Source organism: Paralichthys olivaceus, chromosome 3 (assembly GCF_024713975.1).
Source record: "Paralichthys olivaceus isolate ysfri-2021 chromosome 3, ASM2471397v2, whole genome shotgun sequence".
Classification (NCBI taxonomy): domain Eukaryota; kingdom Metazoa; phylum Chordata; class Actinopteri; order Pleuronectiformes; family Paralichthyidae; genus Paralichthys; species Paralichthys olivaceus.
In genome coordinates this window covers 27,906,399-27,929,825 of record NC_091095.1, presented here as the reverse complement: position 1 = coordinate 27,929,825, position 23,427 = coordinate 27,906,399, and the positions used below count along the sequence as shown (strand labels likewise).

The 23,427-nt window shown below is 39.2% G+C and overlaps 1 protein-coding gene across 1 annotated transcript; it reads left to right on the top strand.

The window, feature by feature from the left end:
* Positions 1–9,627: 9,627 nt before the first annotated feature.
* Positions 9,628–21,110, top strand: LOC109644478 (ankyrin repeat and MYND domain-containing protein 2-like). The gene is made up of 7 exons (XM_069522679.1): positions 9,628–10,405; positions 10,487–10,647; positions 11,429–11,643; positions 12,144–12,279; positions 12,435–12,563; positions 12,665–12,788; positions 18,701–21,110. The coding sequence occupies exons 1-7, from the start codon at positions 10,234–10,236 to the stop codon at positions 18,853–18,855; spliced, it is 1,092 nt and encodes a 363-aa protein (XP_069378780.1). The 5' UTR covers positions 9,628–10,233; the 3' UTR covers positions 18,856–21,110.
* The last annotated feature ends 2,317 nt before the right edge of the window (positions 21,111–23,427 follow it).

Sequence of the window (23,427 nt, the reverse complement as noted above, 5' to 3'; positions counted from 1 at the left end):
CTTCTGGGTGGAACTGTTACATTGTACTGCTTTAGCTTATGTTGTTACTGCACCTGTTGAGCCCTTATGGTTGAAACAGTTATGCAAATTGACTGAATTTTTTTTTGTTTTACCGCTTAGACTACTGTGTGGCAGGGTGGGAGATTAGAGGAAAGGAACCCCGGGAGAATTTTGCTAAGTGAACATGGCACACTCGTGCACGGGTTGTGGGTGTGGGGTGGGGAAGTAGGGGGCACTGTAAATGTGTGTGTGGGGGGTGGGGTTTTGCACTCTTTCTTCCTCTTTTTTCTTTTCTCATCTTTTTTCTTTTTTTTTTCCTTTCATCTCTCCTGTCACATCCTTCTCAGATATAACCAGATATCTCACTATGCTATACAAGATAATCCTTTACTTAGGAACGTATGGAAAGTAAAAAAACTATGAATAACATGCGTTTTATATCATGGAACGTCAAGGGGGCCAACCAGGCTACCAAAATAAACAAGGTCATGTCTCATCTTCAAGATTTGAGAGGTGATGTAGTCTTCCTGCAGGAGACGCACTTGCGCAGTGACGAGGTCTTGCGCATTAAAAGGGGTAGGTTCAGCCATTTATATCATTCAAGGTTTAATGCGAGGACCAGGGGTGCTGCCATTTTGATTCGAAGTAACATTCCATTTGAATCAGAAGAAGTTGTCGCTGATCCATCTGGTAGATATGTTATTGTGGCAGGAAGGCTGTGCAGCACTCAAGTTATCTTAGCTAGTGTCTACGTGCCAAACTGGGATGATGAACAATTCATATCCAAGCTTTTCAACTCTTTTCCCAGCATTGAAACTTACCACATCATTGTTGGGGGGGATTTTAACTTTGTACAAGATGCTGCTTTGGACAGATCCTCCTCTAGACCATACTCTATTAATAATTCTGCAAAACTACTAACCTCTTTTGCAAGGGAGTTGGGCTTGTCAGACCCATGGAGGTTTAAATTCCCAAATAAAAAATCCTTTTCTTTTTTTTCGCATGTCCACCATTCCTATTCTCGAATAGACTTTTTTCTATTAGACAACAGACTTATTTCTAATATACAGTCATGCGAGTACCACAGTATCGTAATTTCAGACCATGCCCCTACATCACTAGACATACAGTTCCCAAATTACAGCCGCATCTTAAAACCATGGCGATTTAATTCATATTTATTATCTATTGACCCCTTCGTAGACTTCCTAAGATCCAATATACAACTATATTTTGAAATAAATGACACACCAGACGTATCAAAAGGAACCTTGTGGGAAGCTTTCAAGGCATACTTAAGAGGCCACATCATTTCATACACAACGCACCTCAGAAAGAACACTAAGGCCAGACAAGAGGCACTGTCACAGAAACTCCTGGAGACCGATGATAGCTACTCTAATAACCCAGACCCGCTACTTTATAAAAAGCGGTTACAACTCCAAACTGAGTTTAACCTTTTATCTACAAATGAAGCAGAACTGCAATTGCTCAAGTCTAGACAGCGATTTTTTGAATCAGGGGACAGGGCTGGAAAACTTCTTGCCCAGCAAGCCAGGGCCGCATCCGCCTCCAGGCTTATTCACAGTATTAGTTCTACACCAGGCGTTATTGTTACTGACCCAAAATCCATAAATGAAACATTTACCCAATTTTATTCTGATTTATATGCCTCTGACCACCCCCAGACCAGTACAGCAAGTACACTAAACACCATTGAGTTTCCTAGAGTGGACGAGGAGCTTGTGGGGAATTTAGCCAATCCAATTTCAACAGCTGAGATCATAAGTGCTATTAGTGCCTTGCAGAGTGGGCGGGCGCCTGGCCCGGATGGCTTTACAGTACAATTTTATAAGAAATTCGCCCCACTTGTCTCCACAGTCTTGTGCGATGTGTATAATGAGGCCCTGTCTCTTGGCCGGCTTCCTCCAACTCTGACTAATGCCACAATTACTCTTCTCTTAAAAAAAGATAAAGATCCCTTACTTTGTAGTAGTTTTAGACCTATATCTCTGTTAAATGTAGATTACAAAATTCTTGCTAAGATTTTAGCCCTCCGTCTTCAGGGGGTTCTTCCACAGATCATCTCATCAGACCAAACTGGCTTCATGTTGGGGAGGCACTCATTCCACAACACGAGAAGACTGTTTAACATATTGAACATGCCCAGTTCTAGCATCCCAGAGGTAGTAGTGTCCCTGGATGCTGAAAAAGCTTTTGATAGGGTGGAGTGGGACTTTCTATTTGAGGTGATGGAGAAGTTTGGCCTGGGTTCAGGTTTTATTTCATGGGTGAAATTGCTATACTCCACACCAGTAGCTTCTGTGCAAACAAACAATACAGTATCACCCCCCTTCGAGCTCCATCCTTTATTATTTGCCATAGCCATTGAGCCCCTGGCCATCTGGCTGAGATCTAAGAGTGGTTTTGAAGGCATCTCCCGCCAAGGATCAGAACACAAGCTATCACTGTACGCAGATGATTTACTTCTCTATGTATCAAATCCATCCACATCTCTCCCGATAGTCCTGGACGTCCTAAAGCAATTTGGCCAACTCTCTGGCTACAAACTCAACTTCGGAAAGAGTGAGTTATTTGCAATTAATAATTTAGTTGGTGACTTGCCAGAAAACATTGTTCCTTTTAAAAGAGTAGATAACTGTTTTAAATATTTGGGTATTCTGATAACAAGGTCTCTAACAGATACTTTCAATAAAAATTTTGCCCCCTTGCTTGGCAGAGTTGAGGAGGACTTTCATAGATGGTCTACCTTGCCTCTATCATTGGCCGGTAGGGTGAACCTCATCAAAATGACAGTTCTACCGAAATTCCTTTACCTTTTCCAGCATATTCCTGTACTTACTTCAAAAAAGTTTTTTGCTAAACTGGATAAGGCAATATCAAAATTTCTCTGGGCAGGTAAACCTGTGCGTATGCAGAAAAGGCTATTGAAGCTTCCTAAGAGCACAGGGGGCCTTGCTCTCCCCAATTTTTTATATTACTATTGGGCAGCTAATATTCACAAGCTTTTGTACTGGACTGACAAACCTACAACCGACCAGCCTGCCTGGGTTCATATTGAGATGTCATCATCCCAGGTTTCACTGTGGTCATGGCTGTGTTCTCCTCTTCCTGTGTCAGACACTGAAGCCAGCAGTAACCCGGTAGTTAGGCAGTCATTTAAAATATGGTTGCAATTCAGTAAGCATTTTGGCCTGAAAGGTTCCTCTATTTATGCCCCAGTTTCCCATAATCACAGTTTTAGACCATCCATTATGGATTCTGCATTTCAGTTGTGGTCGGAGAGAGGTGTAGCATCTATCAATGACCTCTACGACAATGCTACTTTCATGTCCTTCAGTGACCTATCGTCTAAATTTAATCTCCCCTCATCTCATCTTTTCCGTTTTTTTCAAATTAGACATTTTGCCCAGAAAAACTACCCAGATTTCCCTAACACCCCCCCTCAGACTCTGTTAGACACCCTTCTCAGGATAAACCCCAATCTGAAAGGGAATATCTCCCATATTTTTAATGCAATAGACGCCATCCCTTCAGTTTTCCCACAACACACAAAACATCTGTGGGAACAGGATCTAGGGCTCAATTTTGAAGAAGATCAGTGGGAAAATATCCTTGAGTTGGTCCACAAATCTTCTGTCTGTGCCCGACATGGGCTGATTCAATGTAAACTTATACACAGGACTTACTACACCAATCATAGACTGTCTAAATTCTATCCCAATGTAGCTGACACTTGCAATATATGCAACCAGTCCCCCGCCGATCTCACTGTAAATTGTAAAATTGGGAAAAATGTGAGCATTGTTTAGTATCTCTTTTATGTCTTCAATTTGTATCGCTGATGCTCAATAAACAGACTTATCAAAAAAAGAAGGCCCGTACTTATTGCACATGTCTGTACAGCTGGAACAAAAGAATTTTCCTTCGGGGATAAATAAAGTATGTCTATCTATCTATCTATCTATCTATCTATCTATCTATCTATCTATCTATCTATCTATCTATCTATCTTATCCCCTCACGGAAGGTAGGATTTTTATTTGTAAGTTTTGTAATCATTCCCTCTTTATCGAGGCACCCTCTGTTCTCCAGTTCTTGTATTTGTTTGACTAATAAACACCCGAGCTGAACCAGCTCTCTCCTAACTCCACATCTGAGTCCTTCGTCCAAGTCCTGTGCGTGACAGGAACTTCATTACTAGTAACTGTAGGTGTATACCTTGTAAATATTCCACAATTGGGGATTTGTATTTATTGTACTTTAAACAAATATGTTAACTATGCACATAAATAACAACACTTTTATAACAGTATTGGTACTTTATTCACAGGATTTGCATAGAACATTTTGCACATTGCATATTTGCTAATTTTTTTAACAAGTCATTATTTATTGTTGTGTTTGTGACTTATGTGGAATAGTTTGACCAGTGATTGAGCTGTGTAACACCACATTATGTAATAACACACTTTGTAATAAACAGCATGAACACAATATGTAATAAATGTCTTTGCATTTTGTAATAAATTATGACATAATGCAGTAGGTATTATAAAATGCATGGGTTGCATTTTTTTTTTTTACGGAAATGTAATATGGTGCATTATGTAATAACCATCCAAAATTAATGTCTTCATTTATTGTTTTATAACATTGTAACAATTATTTTATGCAATCTAGCATGAATCATAGTGACTCAAAATTAATTTTAAAAACATACTGTTTGTTCAGTAGATTAGTATTACCTTCCATTGGTTAATAAGTGTCACTGTATTCACACACACGCACACACACATACACACACACACACACTCACACACACACTCACACACTCTACAAAAATTTTGTACAGAAAATGCTTGCACAAAAAGACCAATATGGAACAGTAAATAATTCCAAATTCTTTATTCTTCTGATATAATACTGCTTGACCGAGAGAAAGAGAGGGTCCCCTCGATGTAAATATAAAGTATTTAAATATAAATGGTCTTTTCTGAGGTAAAGAAAACTACAATTCATACCATTTAGATGAAATGATCCAGTGAAAACATGAGGATTATTCTCCATTAAATTTCTGGCAATAGTTCCCTTTCACCTAAATCTTACACACTGGACCTTTAAATTGTGCATAAAAACTCACCGTCCTTTCCTCTGTACGCTCCAGGGTGTTCCATCCAAAACAGTCCCCCGGGGAAAGAACACCAGATAAATGTTCCGGAACGGACCAAGTAGGAGAATAGGTGAGGGGGTGCTGTATAGTTGGTGAATATTTATATTTATTGTATTTGAATGTGGGGATATAGTTTTGGTTTAATTAACTGCAGTAGTGTATATTCATTGTAAATATGATGTTTCATTCTAACATCCCCCTTGTTTGTTATTGTGGTACCTTCCAAGTCTGAGAGGTGTATCTGTGTCTGAATGCAACAGCTGTACAGAACAGAGCTAAACAGGAAAGGTTAGAAGGAGGATGGCTGCACCTCAGAAAGGAGATCTGTCAGCATCTGAGAGGAAGATCCTCAAAGTAATCACTGCAGGTAAGTAGTCTTACCCTATCTTTTTTCTTTCTTCCTTTCGATTAGAGAATCAGAATTATATGCACCTGCAAGGAATTAGTCTATTTTCTAGTTACTGTATTGAGACATAGTTCCAGAAATAACTGCTAGAAATATAGATAAATACAGAAATACAGCTTAAAAGACAACAAAAGCTTCACATGCAACATTTTTAGCTTTCAGTTCAAAAGTGATAAAGTGTAAAGTTTCTAATAATAAAAGACTGACAAACTAATATTTATTTGGATTTAAATGTAGCTTTTTATTTTATGGAAGTACAGATTACAAAGCTTTTGACAGTAAACATCTCAGAAGATTATTCATATATTGCAGACCTAAATAAAAGCTTGTAATCAGGATAAGGTGCATGGATTTTATAGATCTTTGTACAAATTTACATAGTCCATCACAATGCCATGCGTATGCTTTTAATGTTACTGCTGCTACTTACTCTGTGTCCAAGCCTCACTTCTTTATGTTACATTTTTAAAGTGGTACTTTTGGTTTGCAGGTGATGTACAAGAGGCTGCCCAGCTGCTTGTTAGCAAAGAAGTACGAGTCAACTGTTTGGATGAGGTAGAAAAATATAGAAGGAACATATGCAAATAAACTTATAATTATAACAATATATGTTTCACTAAAAGTCTCAATAACTAATAGAACTACTGTATTCAAATGTCAAGAATACGTTTTTGGCTTAACCAATTATATTTAATGTAGGCTAATTCATTTTAACCTTATGTATTTGGGTTTAAAGTATTATGTTAATACACTCAAACACAAATATACTCTTTTGTGTGTGGTTTTCAAGATAACAATCTTTTATATGTAAAAAATGAAAAATATGGAACCTTATATGCTTATCAAATTACCAGTTGTGGGGCCCCAAATCCAAAGTTGAGAACTTTGACCTTTAAAAAAAATGGAATTTGCCAATAAGGTGTAACTCAGTGGCAATTTCTTGGTGGTGCTCAATGTTCTAGAAAATCAGATTTGGTTTATGGCAGAGAAATGAGCCTGAAGTTAATGAAAATTACTTTACCATCAACCCAGCTCACTTGCCCCACCTACAAAGAAAACATGAAACAGTATGTTACTGTAACATATGTTATCAACTGCAATTGAAACATATGGAGATGACTTTTGAGAGGCAAGCGCAGCCCTCAAACATGTTTGATAATAGCGTCACGCCACCACATGCAGTTTATAGACTCCTTCAGACTGACTGTCTGTCAGGATCAGGTGCTGTGACAGAGCTTTGCATCACTGCCCCACACAGTCAGCTCAAACCACAATATGTAACAAAAGTGTTTTCTGTGAAAGAGATGTAAAGCCATATAAACCATTAGTTAAATCCAAAGTGTTCTTATATTCCTGCAGGATTATTTAATTAGGGGTGTACCTGCTGTTGTCCAGACTGATTCCAGTATTCCTCAAATACTGAAAAAATCACAGGAAAGATTATTTGTATATTATACAGTTATAAATGAGTTGTTCATTTATAAAGGCTTGATATTTCATTCTCAGAAATGGCATTAACATCCTTAGTGACCTGCTTACATGTTCATCAGTTTACACCAAGGCACATGTGACACCAGTGACTACTTGTGGACTATATGTATATAGTGCGCTCCACAGATTTCCTGCACTCCAAGGAAAAAGACAGGGGAAGTTCATATAATAAGCCGTAGAGGGTGGGAGTGGATGAACCATGTTAAAGAGTAACCGCCCGCACAGGACTCTCTGAAGTAAAGCGAATGTGACTGCAAGGAGGAACAATATATCAGAATGCAAGAACACAGTTTGAGCAGAAGCAGAGCAAATTTAGGTGCAAACAGGGGCTATTTTTATTGCAAGGGCAGGGTTTTGATGAAAAGTAATACACAATTTGAACAGTCATGTGCTCGAACTGAAAGACCACACTCTTGAATAAAGATAGGAAAAAACCTCCATAACATGTCTGCCAAATTTGAAAGAAAGTCAAAATGAATTGTGCCAGATATAATTAACTCCCTACTGGCAGTTCTTATAGGAAGAGGAATGTGAGGTCACTTTGACTTTGACGTCCTGACACCAACCTAATCAGTAAATATTGTACCAAATTTAAAGAGATTTCCTCAAGCTTATCTTAATCTCATGTTCAAGAAAAACATAAACATACATTGCAATGCCACTGTGACCTTGACCTTGGATTTCCAAAATCAAATCACTTGATCCTTCATAGTGTTCCAGATATATCACCTTCAGAAGGCAAACATGTGCTTTGTGAGGCCACTGTGACCTTTGACCACCAAAATCAAAACAATTTCTGCTTGAGTCTAATTGAATATTCGTGCCAAATTCGTACCATTTTGGTTTTCTTGAGATCACATTCATGAGAATGAGATGGATGGACAGACACCTGAAATCAAATTGCCTCTATGCTTCAGAAGCATAAAAACAAAGAGAGGCTGTGGTTTAGAAGGTAGAGCAGGTTGTCCACTAACCAGGGGGTTAGCGGGTTGATCCCAGTCTCTCCCAAAGTGTCCTTAGGCAAGACGCTGAACCCAAAATTACCCCTGACAGCTGTACTGGTTCTGGAATAGAGATGGAGAAAGTGCTGAAAATAGATGCAATGTATGAATTGGTGAATGGAAAAAACGCTACTGCATAGTACAATACAGACCTATTGGTATGTTATATTTATATTTATGGGGCAGGTCATTGATTTAACCTACTTATGTGTATCTTTTATTAATATTTTCCTCCAAACAGAATCAACATGAGCTAGTGAAAGGTTTATATAAAAGACAAAAGGGGTAAGGCAATGTAGGTACAATTTTGATGCTGAGCTATTTTTGCCCTGTTTTGGGGTATGTTTGATTTATTATTATCAAGTGTAAAACTCAAGTTATACATTCAAGTATTTAGCACATCAGTATGTATGTTCAGGACACAGTGTCAGATGTCCTCATTGAGTTTAATAGACAACTTGTATCATGGCCAAATTCCTGATAAACCCTTATCTTATTTTTTTGATGGTGACCAAGTAGGCATATGTGCATTGTTTAATGATACTTTTTCTTTTTATGTGTAACATTTTAATATAGACTCACAGTAAACAGGCCCTTAACAGTTTTTATTTTGTTGGCCGTTAATTATAGTGGTACCATCAGGCAATTAGAATAATATTTAGTTGGACACATGAGCAAATAATTTTTCATTTACCGTGACAGTTGACATCTAGCTTATTCCTGCTGGTGGCAAATTAACACCATAAGTTGGCATAAATTGGCAGATACTTTTTTTTTTTGAGTGCATCAGCATCCCCTATAGGTCAAAATAATAAATGGTCTGTATTCATATAGCACTTTACCTGGTCTTGATGACCACTCAAAGTGCTTTACAGTACATGTTTTTGCTATTCACCCATTCAGTCATACAAAGCCAGCACTTCTCTTTCCCTTCAGAATGGGGAAGACTGGGATCGATCTGGTTAGAGGACGACCCAAGCAATCAAAATAGGTGTATTTCCATATATGACTTGATCATTTTTACCAAGATTAATGATGATTTCGACAAGTTGGTAATGAGTTCTGACCTTTTTTCCACTACCTACTCAATTCCAAATTATTCAGACAGACAGCTAGAAACCAGCTGATGAACATAGCGGAGCAGATAAAGAGCCAGATATAGTTGGTTGAGACCAAACATAAAGGCAAAAGGCATAAAGACCACTCCATAGGAATAACGTGCAATTTTCTGTGAATATGTTTCTACTGGGTATATACATAGATTCTTCTATTCTCCTCCTGTCTCCTGTCAAGTAGTGTGGGAGCCATGGCAGCTTTAAAAGGTGATAATAATATTAACAATAAGTTAATGTGTTTTCAGCTTCGATCAAAGCGATCAAAAAAATCATACTTAATACTTCTTCTCCAAAGATAAGCCAAGGGTATATCAAAGAGAAGAGCCAGGGGCACACTGGCCAAGCCTTTCAAAAATAGTTATTTACAAACATTACTAACAATAATTATGATAATTATGAAGTTTTTTGGAAATACAATAAATTGAATAAAGAATAATACATATATTCAATGATGTGTGGCTTTGCTCAAAGCTTTAGAGCTTATAGTGAACAAGGAATGACTTAAATGTGCATGTTACTAAATCAGGAATTGTGACTGCGTTCCAAGTGTTGTTTGTCCCTCTTTAAAATTAAAACTAAATCTAGATCCACCACTGCCATAAACTGACTACTCATGTAATGTTGATTGTCTGCTTTGTTTCCTAAGTATGGCATGACTCCACTGATGCATGCAGCCTATAAAGGCAAAGCAGAAATGTGTCGTTTGCTGCTGCAGCATGGGGCTGATGTGAACTGCAATCAACATGAATATGGATACACTGCTCTCATGTTTGCTGGCCTGTCAGGTATAATGGTGTGTCTCAGTTTTGCAGCATCTGTTGCAAGGTCCTCTTGAAATGCCTGAAGACAAGAAATGTCCCCACACACACTTGAGGCCACAGTTGAGGCTTGCACAAACCTCCTTGGTAATGTTTCGGGCACAGGCCATTTTCAGCTTGATTGTGGGAGCTTCAACTGGTGTGCAAACATTTCTTGTCTTCTGGTTTTCATCGCTTCTGTCCAGCACCAAATTCTTATTAAGTTTGGATGTGTGTGCTTGCCCCTCATTGTAGTTTAGCTCCATTATGCTTGGTCTTATACTTATTCCTACCTCCTCCAGGGAAGACAGATATCACCTCCATGATGCTGGATGCAGGAGCAGAGACAGACCAAGTGAATTCTGTAGGTCGCACTGCTGCTCAGATGGCTGCATTTGTAGGTAAGACAGGCAAAGACTAAACTGCTTGTTATTTAGTGACAGCGAGGTGCTGGCATCTTAACCTTTACATTCTCCTTCCAGGCCAGCATGACTGTGTGACAGTGATCAACAACTTCTTCTCTCGGTCACGGCTAGAGTACTACACCAGACCACAGGGGCTGGAAAGGGAGCCCAAATTGCCCCCAAGGCTGGCAGGGCCCCTGCACAAGATAATCATGACTACCAACCTTAACCCTGTCAAGGTGAGAATTGCTAAAATCTAAACCATGCTCATTTAATCAAATGTTCACTGGCATGATTTCAGTAGCATGATTTAAATTTAATTTTGTATCCTCCCCTTACTATTTTTGGTCTTCAGACTACATAAGATAAAACTGTATCATTGTGAAACTGACTATTTTTTAAGCACAAGGGATGTTTTGAGTTGATAAGCTAAAATTAAGTAACTCAGTACATTTCCTGCCAGTGAAATATGGAATGTGATTACAAAAAATAATAATGAAACAAAGCTGCTAGCAGTGTTAAACAGACTCTTGCCAGCTACATGCCGGTTGATGCAGCTGGTGCATTTTCCCATCCCATCATACACTGCACAAGTGAGTAACGTGCAATTTTCTGTGTGGGGCTGCACATGATATGAAACATATTTTATTGCTTGTGTCCACTATGTGGAGCTGGGGAACATGCATTATATAGACTCTTGAAATGTGTCTTGACCTTAATTTGTAAAGTGCCTTGAGATAATATATGTTATGATTTGGTGCTATACAGATAAAAGGAATCAAATTGATTTAAACATTCTACATAAACTGAATAATTTAGATTATTACACAAGGGTTAGTTCCTGTGGCCTATGAATAATGGCATGTAAATGTAAAAGCCAGGACTCATAAAATATGTGAATTCTGTACTACTGTATTTTCCACACCCATAACATCTAAACATAGTCTCTCCTACCTATCTCAGTCAGTGACGCTATTTCTGCCCACAAAAGTTTCTTTAACTAACTCTCCAATCTGTCAGATAGTCATGCTGGTGAAGGAGAACCCTGTGCTGGTGGATGTGGCAGCTCTAGAGAAGTGTTACCAAGTAATGGACCTGCTGTGTGAACAGTGTGTGAAGCAGCAAGATATAAATGAGGTCTTGGCCATGAAGATGCACTACATCAGCTGTGTGCTGCAGAAATGCTTGGCATTTCTACAGAAACAGGATGATAAGCTAGATGCACTTGTCAAGAGGTGAGGCTCTTCCTTTCTATACAGTGGCTTCAGAGTATTCAGAACCCCTCATGTTTCCCTCACTTTAGTGTCGTATATTTAAGCTTAAATCATCACTCTACACTCAATGACCAATAATTGTGAAACATTTTCTAATCCTAAAACCCTTAACTGTGGGTCCTATGTGAGAACCTCTGATGTTATTGGTTGGTTATCAGTCAATCAGACCAAACTGAGAGCATAATAGCTTTTGCTCTATATGGAATGTATTCGTGCAGGTGTAGGTTTTATGAGTCCCGAATTTTAAATGTTTGTGTCTGATATCTCTGCCTTCACCCCATTACATAATTCCAGCAGGTCAGATCATCCTATTTAGACACTGAATAATTCTGCAAATACTGAAATTGCTGCAACCCATGAGGAGTCATTGATGAAAAATACATATTGGAATCATAGTAATAACAAATGTCGTCTCTTTTTTTATTTCGTTCTTGTCACGCTTTAATGGTTTTTGGTCCCAGTCTGTTAAAGGGAAGAGACAGTGATGGCTTTCCACAGTACCAGGAGAAATTCATTCGGGACTGCATCAGGAGGTTTCCGTATTGTGAGGCCACAATCCTTCAGCAGCTGGTGAGGAGCATTACACCAGTAGAGATTGTAAGTGAAGAAGTTATCAGAGATTTGAAGCACAACATATAAACTATTATTTTTAGAAAGAATGGTAGTAATGATATAGGCTGCTGAGCATTTATTTCCTTTTCAAATCATTGTTGTTGATGTAAACTGAATACACATTTTTGCTTTGTTTCCAGGGCAATGAACCTACAGCATTTTCAGTGCTGACTCAGGCCCTGACAGGTCAGATGGCATTTGTAGATGCTGACTATTGTGCTACATGTGGGGAAAGGGGAGCAGATAAGAGGTGTTCCCTTTGTAAAGCAGTGAGTCCAAATCTGTTCCCTTCTCTAATATAATTAAATAATGTCTTAAATTTACATATTGAACTACCTTCAGATCATGTTCTCCTGTAATTATTTTCAAGGTGATGTACTGCAGCTTGACCTGCCAAAAGCTTCACTGGTTCACCCATAAAAATATGTGCAGATCTCTGCAAGAGCAGAATGTTGACCTGGATAAGGAGACTCCAAGGTTGAAAGAACTGAAAGGTGCTAATCTTTTAAGTTTTCTAAATTGATGAATGGTCTATAGGTCTATAGGAGTTTGGTGTGCAGATCTTGCTTGTGCCTGACACCTGTAGATTACCACGTTTCCCCCAACTCTTTCTGTTTTGATGCTAAATTAGTCTAATCTCTAATCTGCCCTGAGTCCGAGCAAAGGCAATATCAATCAAATGTTCTCTTTCTTGGAAAGTAAGCAAATAAAACTATTAAGGTATTATAAGCTTCACCTATTAGCATGCTCAGCAATATCAGTATTTACCTACAGTGGATCTCAGAATAAAATGCTGTTACTGAAATTGTATAGCTGTACAACATTTAGTGTGTCTCTGTTACACACAATATACATAAAACATGGAACAGAATCTTCAAACAGATTCACCATATATATATATATATATATATATATATATATTACATTGCATATTAAGTCACAGCAACATCCTGCACTAGGTGAAACTGTGTTTAGCACATATAGATGATCTGTGTACCCTCTGTAAGATCTCCCCCAACACATCACACAGAATTATCTCACCCAAATCTGTCTCCCAAGTAGTTTTGAGTACATAAGAGGATCCTGGACAAAGATTGTATATGATGGCCCCCTTCAGTGACAGGAGAGACTCCAAAAAGTTATCAAAAGCTGAAAATTTGTCAACTAGTTGTTGAAAAGATGCAAAAACAGTATCCACATATAGGTCCCTCTCAATACCTTCATATCAAAGCCAATAGTTCAAGTTTCTCTGTAAAATCTGACGTCGCAATCTAGTCTTTTTATTCTAAACAAACTCCATAATAAGAATATCTACTTTGCAGAAAAAAGAAAGAGGAAGAAAGATTGGAACAGATATAGAAAACCTGGAAAAATATTAACCTTGATAGTGTTGATTCTAGCAGCAACAGACAGATTAAGGAGGGACCATTGCTTGAAATTTTGTTGAAATTCTATACTTGAGCAAAGAAAGAACATTTTTCCTATAAAGGTTGTTTAATGTGTCAGCCACGAATATTCCAAGATATACAAAGCCAGAATTAGAGGTCTAGGCTAAGTTTTTGAGTGGATACTCTTTGGCATGTGTGTTAACAGCAAATATCTCACTTTTGCTGAGGTTAAGTTTATATAGATAGATAGATGAACTTTATTGATCCCAGTTGGGAAATTGTTGTGTCACAGCAGCAGTTCAACATTCACAGAGAGTAAAACATAAAAAGACAAGGTGCAAAATTGCAGTATTTGACATGACTAAATATAAATATGACTATATGTGGTTAAATTAGTATGAATATAATGTTAGCAAAATAAATAAATAATTGAAAGTTATTGCAGTAGTTATTACTATCAAGTACTATTAGTGGTGTGGAGAATCCAACATCTTGCTGCACACGTTGAAAGATCTCAGCTTCCTCAGGAAATGGAGTCTGCTCTAGGCCTGGGACAATAACAAATTTTGCTGGACGATATATTGTCCCACAAATTATTGCCAATAAACGATATTATTGTCAACATGATAATATATCATAATAATGCACACCCTTTCAAATACAATAAACTTTTATTTCTCAGTGTTTTTTACCCTTGTAATTGTTTTTCAAGAATGTTTAAATGGCCTAAATACAAACAAACAAAAAACAATAAACAAAATGGACTCTCAGTCTCTGTTAGCAAAAATTGCACTTGAATAAAAATCACAACCAAAAACAATAAAATAGACCCCGTCTCTGTTAAGAAAAACATCACTCAAATATAAAACCACACACAACCAAAACAATAAATAAAATGGCTTATCAAGTCTCGACAAACAAAATTGCACTTCAACAAATAATGAAAATTTAGACCGTTTGTGACATGTATTTTCTCGCAGGCAGCTCGTACTGTCTGTCAAACGTTTGCAGCATTTCTCTAAATGCTGGCTTTTCAACTGTAATTAAAGGGCAGCATTTCTTTTGCGATGTAGCGAACTACACTTTCTGTGAGCGCACACCATTTTGCGCTGTTCCGTTTATATTTACTTTGTCGACCAAACGCCTCAGTGAGTGTTGACTGTCGGGACGAAGGCTCTGCATCTCGAGGTGCATTTTTTTCCCAGCTGGGAAAACTGGGTCAGGTGGTTATGCTTTAGGTGGGCATGCAAGTTTGTTGTGTTGCCTTTTTTTGTTGCCACCACTTTTGAACAAATTCGGCATACTGGCTCGTCCGTGTTGATGGTCTCACCTTGCTCATTCGGTTTGACACCGGGGCTGTGGCATTTGGCTTTGCAATCATCTTTTTTCCTTGAGTTGCTCCGCACAAGGCTCACTTGCTGCACTCTGTGTGTGGAGCCAATGCTAGGCTCGCCTCCCCCACAGAGACAAAGAGACTGGATGACTGACAAGAGGGTTCACTACGTTCATTCCGCAACAAATGCCCCCAGGTGCTGAGACCGAGCACAGAGTGAACCCTCTTGTCATCCAGCCTACTTGGAGGCGAGAAATGAGCAAAACAAACACGCACGCACAAAAATTATTGAGTTAATTTTAATTTATCGTGTGATTAATTGATTTATTGATCATTGGCCCAGGCCTAGTCTGCTCATTCCTTTCTTTTAGACAGCATCGATGTTTTCCACTTCAGTCCATTGTCGATGTGGACGCCCAGGTACAACATCCTCTCCCAGAATACGCAGTGGCTGTGAAACTGTCCTCTTCCTCCTGAAGTCGACCACCATCTCCCTGGTCTTGGCCACATTCAGGCGCAGATGATTTCTAATGGCCCACTCTACAAAACCATCCACTAGCGCTCTGTACTCACCCTCCCTCCCATCACTTATACGCACAACCACTGCAGAGTCATCAGTGAACTTCTGTAAGTGGCATGACTCGGAGTTGTACTTAAGGTGGGAGGTGTACAGTTTGAAGAGGAAGGGCGACAGTACAATCCCCTGTGGAGCTCCTGTAGAACTCACTACCACATCAGAAAGAACACTGCCCAGTCGAACAAACCGAGGTCTGCCTGTCAGATAGTCAGCAATCAAGGAAACGGTGGATGTGTCCACCCCTCTTTATATACAGTCTATGGTCCACCCCCATAGCTTCTCCCTCATAAGAACTGGCTGGATGGTGTTGAACGCACTGAAAAAATAAAAGAAAGTGATTCTCACTGTGCGACCAGCCTGGTCCAGATGTGAGTGGGTTCGCTGCAGCAGGGTGATTATAGCCTCCCAGATGAGGCTGGTAGGCGAACTGAAGAGGGTCCAGCGATGATTTCACCTGTGGTCGGAGGTGGGCCAGGACAAGCCTCTCCAGAACTTTCAACACATAAGATGGGAGGGCAACCGGTCGGTATACATTGAGGCCAGATGGTGTCGTCCTCTTGGGAACTGGAACCAGGCAGGACGTTTTCCACAGCAACAGTATCTTCTCCTGATGAAGGCTCAGATTGATGAGATGCTGGAGAATAGCAGCTAGCTGGTTGGCACAGGACCTCAATACTCTCAAGCTAATACCGTCTGGCCTTGCTTAGATGAAGCCTCTCCAGCTGTCTCCTCACCTTGCCAGTTGTAACAGACAGATGGGGGAGCTGGAAGGTGTTAATCCCTTCAGTGGAGGAGCAGCACTTGGAAGGTGGGGGGTTATGTCATTTGAGCACACCAGGGGGGGGGTAGAGTGGGGGAGGGCAGAGTCTTTGGAAGCAGTGAGGGTGTGTGGAAGTCAGGCAGTGTGGTGGGGAGGACAGCTGTGTACTGAACCTGTTGAAGAACAAATTAAGCTCATTTGCCCTCTCCAGGCTGCCTCCTAGCTGTCTGCTTCTCGCCTTGAACCCAGTTATTTCCCTCATTCCAGTCCACACATCCCTCATATTGTTCTGCTGGAGTTTGGCCTCCAGCTTCCTCCTGTAGGAGTCTTTGCACTCCCTCAGCTTTCTCCTCAGGTCATGTTGTATGACCCTCTGTTCTTCTTCCTCTGTCCCCAGACCTGAAGGCTTTCTTCTTCTTGTTGAGAAGAACTTTCAGCTCAGTGGTGATCCAGGATATCTTTTTAGTCTCTTGTTCACAAACTCAAGTGCCTGGTCCGGATCCTAAAATCAATGGGGTTGGCCACTCGACATGGTGATATGCAGTGTATTGAAGTCAAATTTGATGTTAGCACACGAATGAAGCTCCTTCTTCACATTGATGAAGGCTGCCCTCCACTTGGCCACAGTCAGCATGAAATCCGAAAAATTGGGAACCCTTTTCCCATCATATAGTAGAGGGGGAAGCCTCTCCTGTGCGGCCTAATGGAATATTATATAAGAATAAAATTTGGTACAGATCCATGAGCAACCCGGTGATTAACTTGGGTGTACACAGATGACTCATTAATTTGCACAAATTGGAATCAATCTGATAAATAGGATTCAGACCAAGTTAGGGCAGTTCCTTTAATCTCAATCAACTGTTCTAATCCCTGTAATAAAATGTGATGATCTTTAGTGTCTAATGCTGCCCTAAGACCTAACAGGACAGACAGAGACACCCTTGATCTGAGGCTACGAGAAGGTAATTTGTGACTTTTGTCAGTGCTGTCTCCATGCTGTGATGAGCTCTAAACCCCAACTGAAAGTCTTCAAAAAGATTACTTTCCTGGAGAAACATACACAGCTGATTGGCCACAACTTTTTCAAGGATTTTAGACAAGAAGAGGAGGTTGGATATTGTTCTGTAGTTGGGCTGAAACTTATGGGTCCAGAGTGGGTTTTTTGAGAAAGGGTTTAATTAGGGATAGCTTAAAGGACTGTGGTATATATTCTGATGATGATGATAGATTGATTGTAGTCAGTATTATTTATTAGGGGCAGAATTTTGTTGTTGTTTCTTGAGGTAACTTTGTTGGAATGGGATCCGATATACAAGTTGTGGCTTTAGACAATGAGATAATTGAAGTCAACTGATCAAGGCTGAGCTGAGAGAAGCTGTCTAAATAAATAACAGGATTCTTAGTTGATCCTGAGATTTCTGTTTTTGATGATTGAGGGCAGAAGATAGTGAATTATATTTTGAATTGTTGAAATATTTGCAATAAAGATGTACGTAAAGGCATTGCTATTCAGGGTTTCAATGGAGCTGTGACTCTGTCAGCTTAGCTACAGTGTTGAAGCAAAACCTGTGGTTGTTTTTATTTTTACTCTATTAATGTGGAGTAGTAGACAAGTCTGACATTGTGGAGTACCTTCTTGTATACTTTGTGAATATCTTCCCAGGCTAGGTGAATTTCAACACGATTGTTGTAGCACCTTTGTTTAATTCAAAAGATGTTCAATCTCAGTGGAATTAAGGTTTTTATAAAATGAACATAAAAAATATATATCATCAGTTATATTGAGGAATTGTACTATGTAGATGTAAATGGAACTATTTCCTTAAATTTTGTTACAGCACTATCAGATAGACATCTAGAAAAAGGTTATTAAATTATGGTTTGATAGAACAGGATTATGTGGCAGTAGATGTTCAATTTTGGCGCCATATGGCACAAGGTCAAGTGAGTATACAACAATGAGTTTCTTGTGTACACACTGACTAAAACCAATTGAATCTAATATTGGAATAAATAAAACACTAAGGCTCATTATCAACAGCAGTTAGTTTGTGGCAAAATGGTTTAGTAACATTAAGAAGAATATCAAGTGTAATAATATAAGCCTTATGTGGTAATAGTCATAGTATTTCTATGGTGCATGTATTGGGGTTATTAGAGGGGTACTTTAAGTTCTTATTCACTCTTGATTTGCATTAATGTTTGTGTCACATTTGTTTCCCTGTCATCCTGTTTCATTTGACGTATTGTCCATGACTGCTTTTGCCAGCATGATGTGTCAAGCTACTTGTGTGCCTTCTTGTGTTCAATAGACATAATTATTGTGTTTCTCTACACCCTGTTAGATGATGAAAGCGACCTGGTGATGGAGACCACCAACTTCCTGCAGGAGCTGTGTCTGCGAGCAGAGGAGAAAGTTGCTGCTGCTGGATGCTGTCCTGCAGAGCTGCTTGCGTGTGCCTCAACCTCTGCTGATGGGCCATCCAGCACCCAAGACTGACAACAAAACATTGATTCATATTTAACTTTTTTAAGTATTGGGAACCATGGCTGAACAGAAATTATGTCAACAGGGTACATCCTCTTTGTATATTTTTACATTGTTTTAGATCAGCCATGATACAAACCTGCTCCTAGTAACTTTACACAATGGCAGCTGCAAAAGGTAGAATGTTAAGCCTAGTTTATGCTTCTGCGTCACGTCGATGGCGTAGGTACGGCATCGACATTGAGTATTCGAAGTTCTGCGTCGAGGGAACGAGTTGCTCCGCAATTCACCGCAATGTAGGGGGGTGTGGCTGTGTGTTTGTCTGGTTTCAGCCAAGTCCTTGCTTTTTCTTCCGTAAAGTAAACAACAGTAAACAATGGCGACCGAGGTGGAGCAGCTGTATTTGGAGTTGGAGCTCATCAATATTGAGGAACAAATGCTTATATTGCAAATGTTGAAGCGCAGGCGACCAGAAGACGTTTGCGGAGGTGGTCTGTACGACGAGGAAGAAAGACCGGAAAAAGCAACTGCCGGAACTTACGTTCTGAGCAGACCAATCACAGCACTTGCGGTCCGCGTCAACGCGACGCGTAGTTAGGATTTTTTGGAGGTGCACGTCAGGCTACGGCGTAGGGGTCCGCGTCGACGGCGTAGGTACGGCGTCGATGCGCAGGGAAGCATAAACTAGGCTTTAGTATTCATTCGTATTAGTACTAAAAATAAGAAATTCTATAAATCGTTGCCAGCAAATAGCCAGCTTAATCTGATAAGGGAATAATGGAGGCATACTATCTTCTAATACTAGGGATAGTTCCAGAAATGAATATTCACTCATCTCCTCACCACTATGCTGATGGGGTGTGTGGGGGGTGTTTGAGTCCACAAAACACTTTTGGAGTTTCAAGTGTAAACAATGTTGCAGCCAAATCCAATCCAATTGAAGTAAATGGTTACCGATTCTTCAAATGTAAAAAACACCCCAAAAAAATGCTCCCACACAGCCTAAATTTGCACTGTGATCCACACAAGAACAATATTTTAAATATTAATTTTAATATATTAATTTTTACAACATATTTGAAAACATTATGAATTAAATTGCATATTGCACTGAGAAAACAAAATTAGTCAACAAACAGAGGAAGAGACAAATCGTTAATTTCTGGCCCAGTGAGGATGTTGAATGGCTAGTTCTGCAATGCTATTGTAAGCTAAAAATCTCTCCCATAATTTATTTTTATTGTCACTGTCTAACAGAGATATAATGAATGAAAAACAGTGGCAGGATTTGTTTTCATATACCTAGTCCTTCTTCAGAAACCAATTCCTTGCTGATTCCATTGCAAAAGATGATAAGATGAGGTCTGAACACACATTGGTTGATTCTGCAAAATATTAAATTACATCCAGCAATTTAGCATTTCAATTCTGATTTTCAACAAACCATTATGATAAATGAAGAACTTTTTTTTCAAAACTGTGACAATATTATATATTATATTTATATTTTCTTTTACTTATTTGCATAAATCACAAATCATTAATTCCCCTCCATCAACTCAACCTGCCCTCTCAGTTTTGTGCCTCACCAAATAAAGGACACACTACTTCCTGGATTGACACTGAATTTTGGCTATATGTAATTTGTGAGAATCAGAATCATTCATGTGGACATAATTGTGTGCATCCTCTTGGGGGAATTAAGTCAGTCATGGGTCATCGAATTTTATGGAACTTGCATTTCTTTCTTAAATTGCCATGGTGTTAGCACTTTCTCTACCAGAGAGAAGAATATTTTTGTAGTGTGAAAAGGCATATTGCTATGGTCTATGATAAGTTAAACCACACAAACACTAGGCCTAGTCTAGTCAAGGGGTACAATTGCACCAGGTTATCAGGGATTGCAAATACACCGTTTGGCATAAAGCAAAATGTGTACCCTTTATTTCAGGGCTTATAACAGGTGGTGGTTTCTTATCTGATGATTGTAAAATAGTTTGGGCCAAGAATTTCATTGGTCTTAATTAAAATCAAGCTAGGTTTGTGATGGTCATGTAGTATGATAACATGATAACATGTAACATGATAGGCGTTACATGACCTGTAGTCAAATAAAGGTTTTTGTGCTGTCTTTATTCACAATAATTCCAGGGATTGTGTACCTCTTTGACTTTTTTTGTGTGAAATGTAGATTATTTCCTTGGCAGAGGTAAAAGAATACTTGAATATTTACTGCATTTAACTAAACTCATTTGAAAAAATAAAGATGTGTGATCATGGCCATGTTGAAGTTAGATGTGTTTTTTGACATGTTTTCTTCTGCAGGTTTTAAGTTTTAACCACACACAGAACACAGACCCAGACAAGGGATGGAATAGTAAAACAAGGTTTGAAACATTCTGCCAAAGCTTTGATCTCAGCAGGCTCTGCTACTGCTTGATGATGAATCCAAAAAAAAACTGACTGACAACACATGAAATTCACATTCCTCATTGTTAACAAAAAACTTGTGGAAGCAATCTTAGTATCCTGTCTTAGTATAACCTGACATGCTGTTTTGGGAGGAGATCTGAATGTTGTTCAGCATCTCTGAGAAAATCATTGACCAGAGCCTGAAACTGCAGGGCACTGGTAGGACCAAAAGGAATGACCAGATATTCATAGTGGCCAACAGGAGTATTGAATATCCATCCAGGATCCTTATGAGATAGTAAGTGTTGCGCAAGTCCAGTTTCGATAAGACAGTGGCAGACTGGAGGGGCTCAAAGGCTGGGTCAATAAGAGGGAGTTGACAATTGTTTTCAACAGTTATCGACACCACAAATGTCAGGCAGAGAGGGTGACCTTTTTGTTTTACTCACTGAAGAGGGGGAGGGATGGATGAGATCTCACACTCAGGACAGGATAGATTATATAATAAGTATGAGTAAAAAAGTATAAAGTTACACTAATGAAAAAGACTGACAGAGATGAATGGAGCCGCAATGTCAAATGTTATGATTATAGTAATGATAGTGCCAATCATAAGCCTTTGTAAGTCTCCCACCGCACAAGACAGATACAGGAAGAGGGGACACAGGGAAGAATAGAGAAAAAAGAAGAGAATCTAGAGTCATGGCTGGAGCCCTGTTTTCCATGAAATGTTGTGGAAGGATACGGCATACCCCACGAAGATACCAATACAATTTCGGTGCAGATCTGGATCATGGGGTAGATCCAGTGTCCCAAAATAAATCCAGCAAGATAGGGCGGGAGAAATCATAGCTGTGAAATTTGAATTTTAAAAAGTTCAATTGTCCCCCTCCTGACAATTCTGCCATGCAAATTACTCACTGATTGCTGCACCCTGTGCAGCGCATTAGGTAACTATTACCATCTTGGCACTTTCATTTTGAAAATCCAGCACTTATTCATGTTTCCTGGTAACATCCTGTAACTACCTGCAGGCTTTTATTTTGAAAATCCAGCCTCCTTTCAACTTTCAGTTGTCGTTCGCTTTACTTCAAATCAAATCAAATCAAATCAAATTTTATTTGTATAGCCCAAATTCACAAAACACATTTTGCCTCAGAGGGCTTTACAATCTGTACAGGTAGTGACACCCTCTTTCCTTAGACCCTCAGTTCGAGTGAGGAAAAACTTGCGCACAAAAAACCCTTTTAACAGGGAAAAGAAGGTGGAAGAAACCTCAGGGAGAGCCACAGAGGGATCTCTGTTAGCCTGGCTACAGTGCTGAAGAGAAACCTGGGGTTGTTCTTATTTTCCTCTATTAATGATGAGTAATAGGCTGCTTTGGCATTACGGAGAGCCTTCCTGTATGTTTTAAGATTGTCTAGCCAGACTAAACGAGATTCTTCCAGTTTAGTGGCACGCCATTTACGTTCGGATTTACATGCCTCTTGCTTTAAGCTGCGAGTCTGCTGCCTATACCATGGTGCTAACCTCCTTTGTTTAATTATCTTCTTTTTCAGAGGTGCAACAGAGTCAAGAGTTGTTTGTAAAGAGCCTATAGAACTATCAACAAGATGATCTATTTGTGAGGGGCTAAAGGAAGCAGACAATTCCTCTGCTACATTGAGACATGGCATTTAATTCAATACTGAAGGAATCACTTCCTTAAATTTGGCTACAGCACTATCAGATAAACATCTGCTATAGGAGTTTCTGCTAAAAGGCTTATAGTCCAGTAATATGAACTCAAAGGTTATTAAAAAATGGTCAGACAGAAGAGGATTCTGTGGAAAGACTGTTAGGTGATCGATTTCAATGCCATATGAGATAACAAGATCAAGAGTGTGGTTCAGACAATGAGTCGGTTCATTGACACTCTGACAGAAGCCAATTTAATCTAATAGAGAGATAAATGCAGCACTAAGACTATCATTGTGGTTGTCCACATGAATATTAAAATCACCCCCAATAATTATTTTATCTGTTTTAAGGATCAAGCCTGATGCAAACTCTGCAAATTCAGTTAAAAATTGTGAGTAAGGACTGGGAGCTCGATATACTGTGACAAATAGAATTGGCTGTAATGTTTTCCAGGTTGGATGAGTAAGGCTAAGAACAAGACTTTCAAATGAA

Excerpts from the sequence above, each read along its gene's own strand:
- LOC109644478 (XM_069522679.1), top strand. The coding sequence starts at position 10,234 with ATGTGTGTGCTTGCCCCTCATTGTAGTTTAGCTCCATTATGCTTGGTC. Across the intron at positions 10,648-11,428 it reads CCAACCTTAACCCTGTCAAG|ATAGTCATGCTGGTGAAGGA; the intron begins GTGAGAATTGCT and ends CCAATCTGTCAG. Across the intron at positions 12,789-18,700 it reads AAGGTTGAAAGAACTGAAAG|ATGATGAAAGCGACCTGGTG; the intron begins GTGCTAATCTTT and ends ACACCCTGTTAG.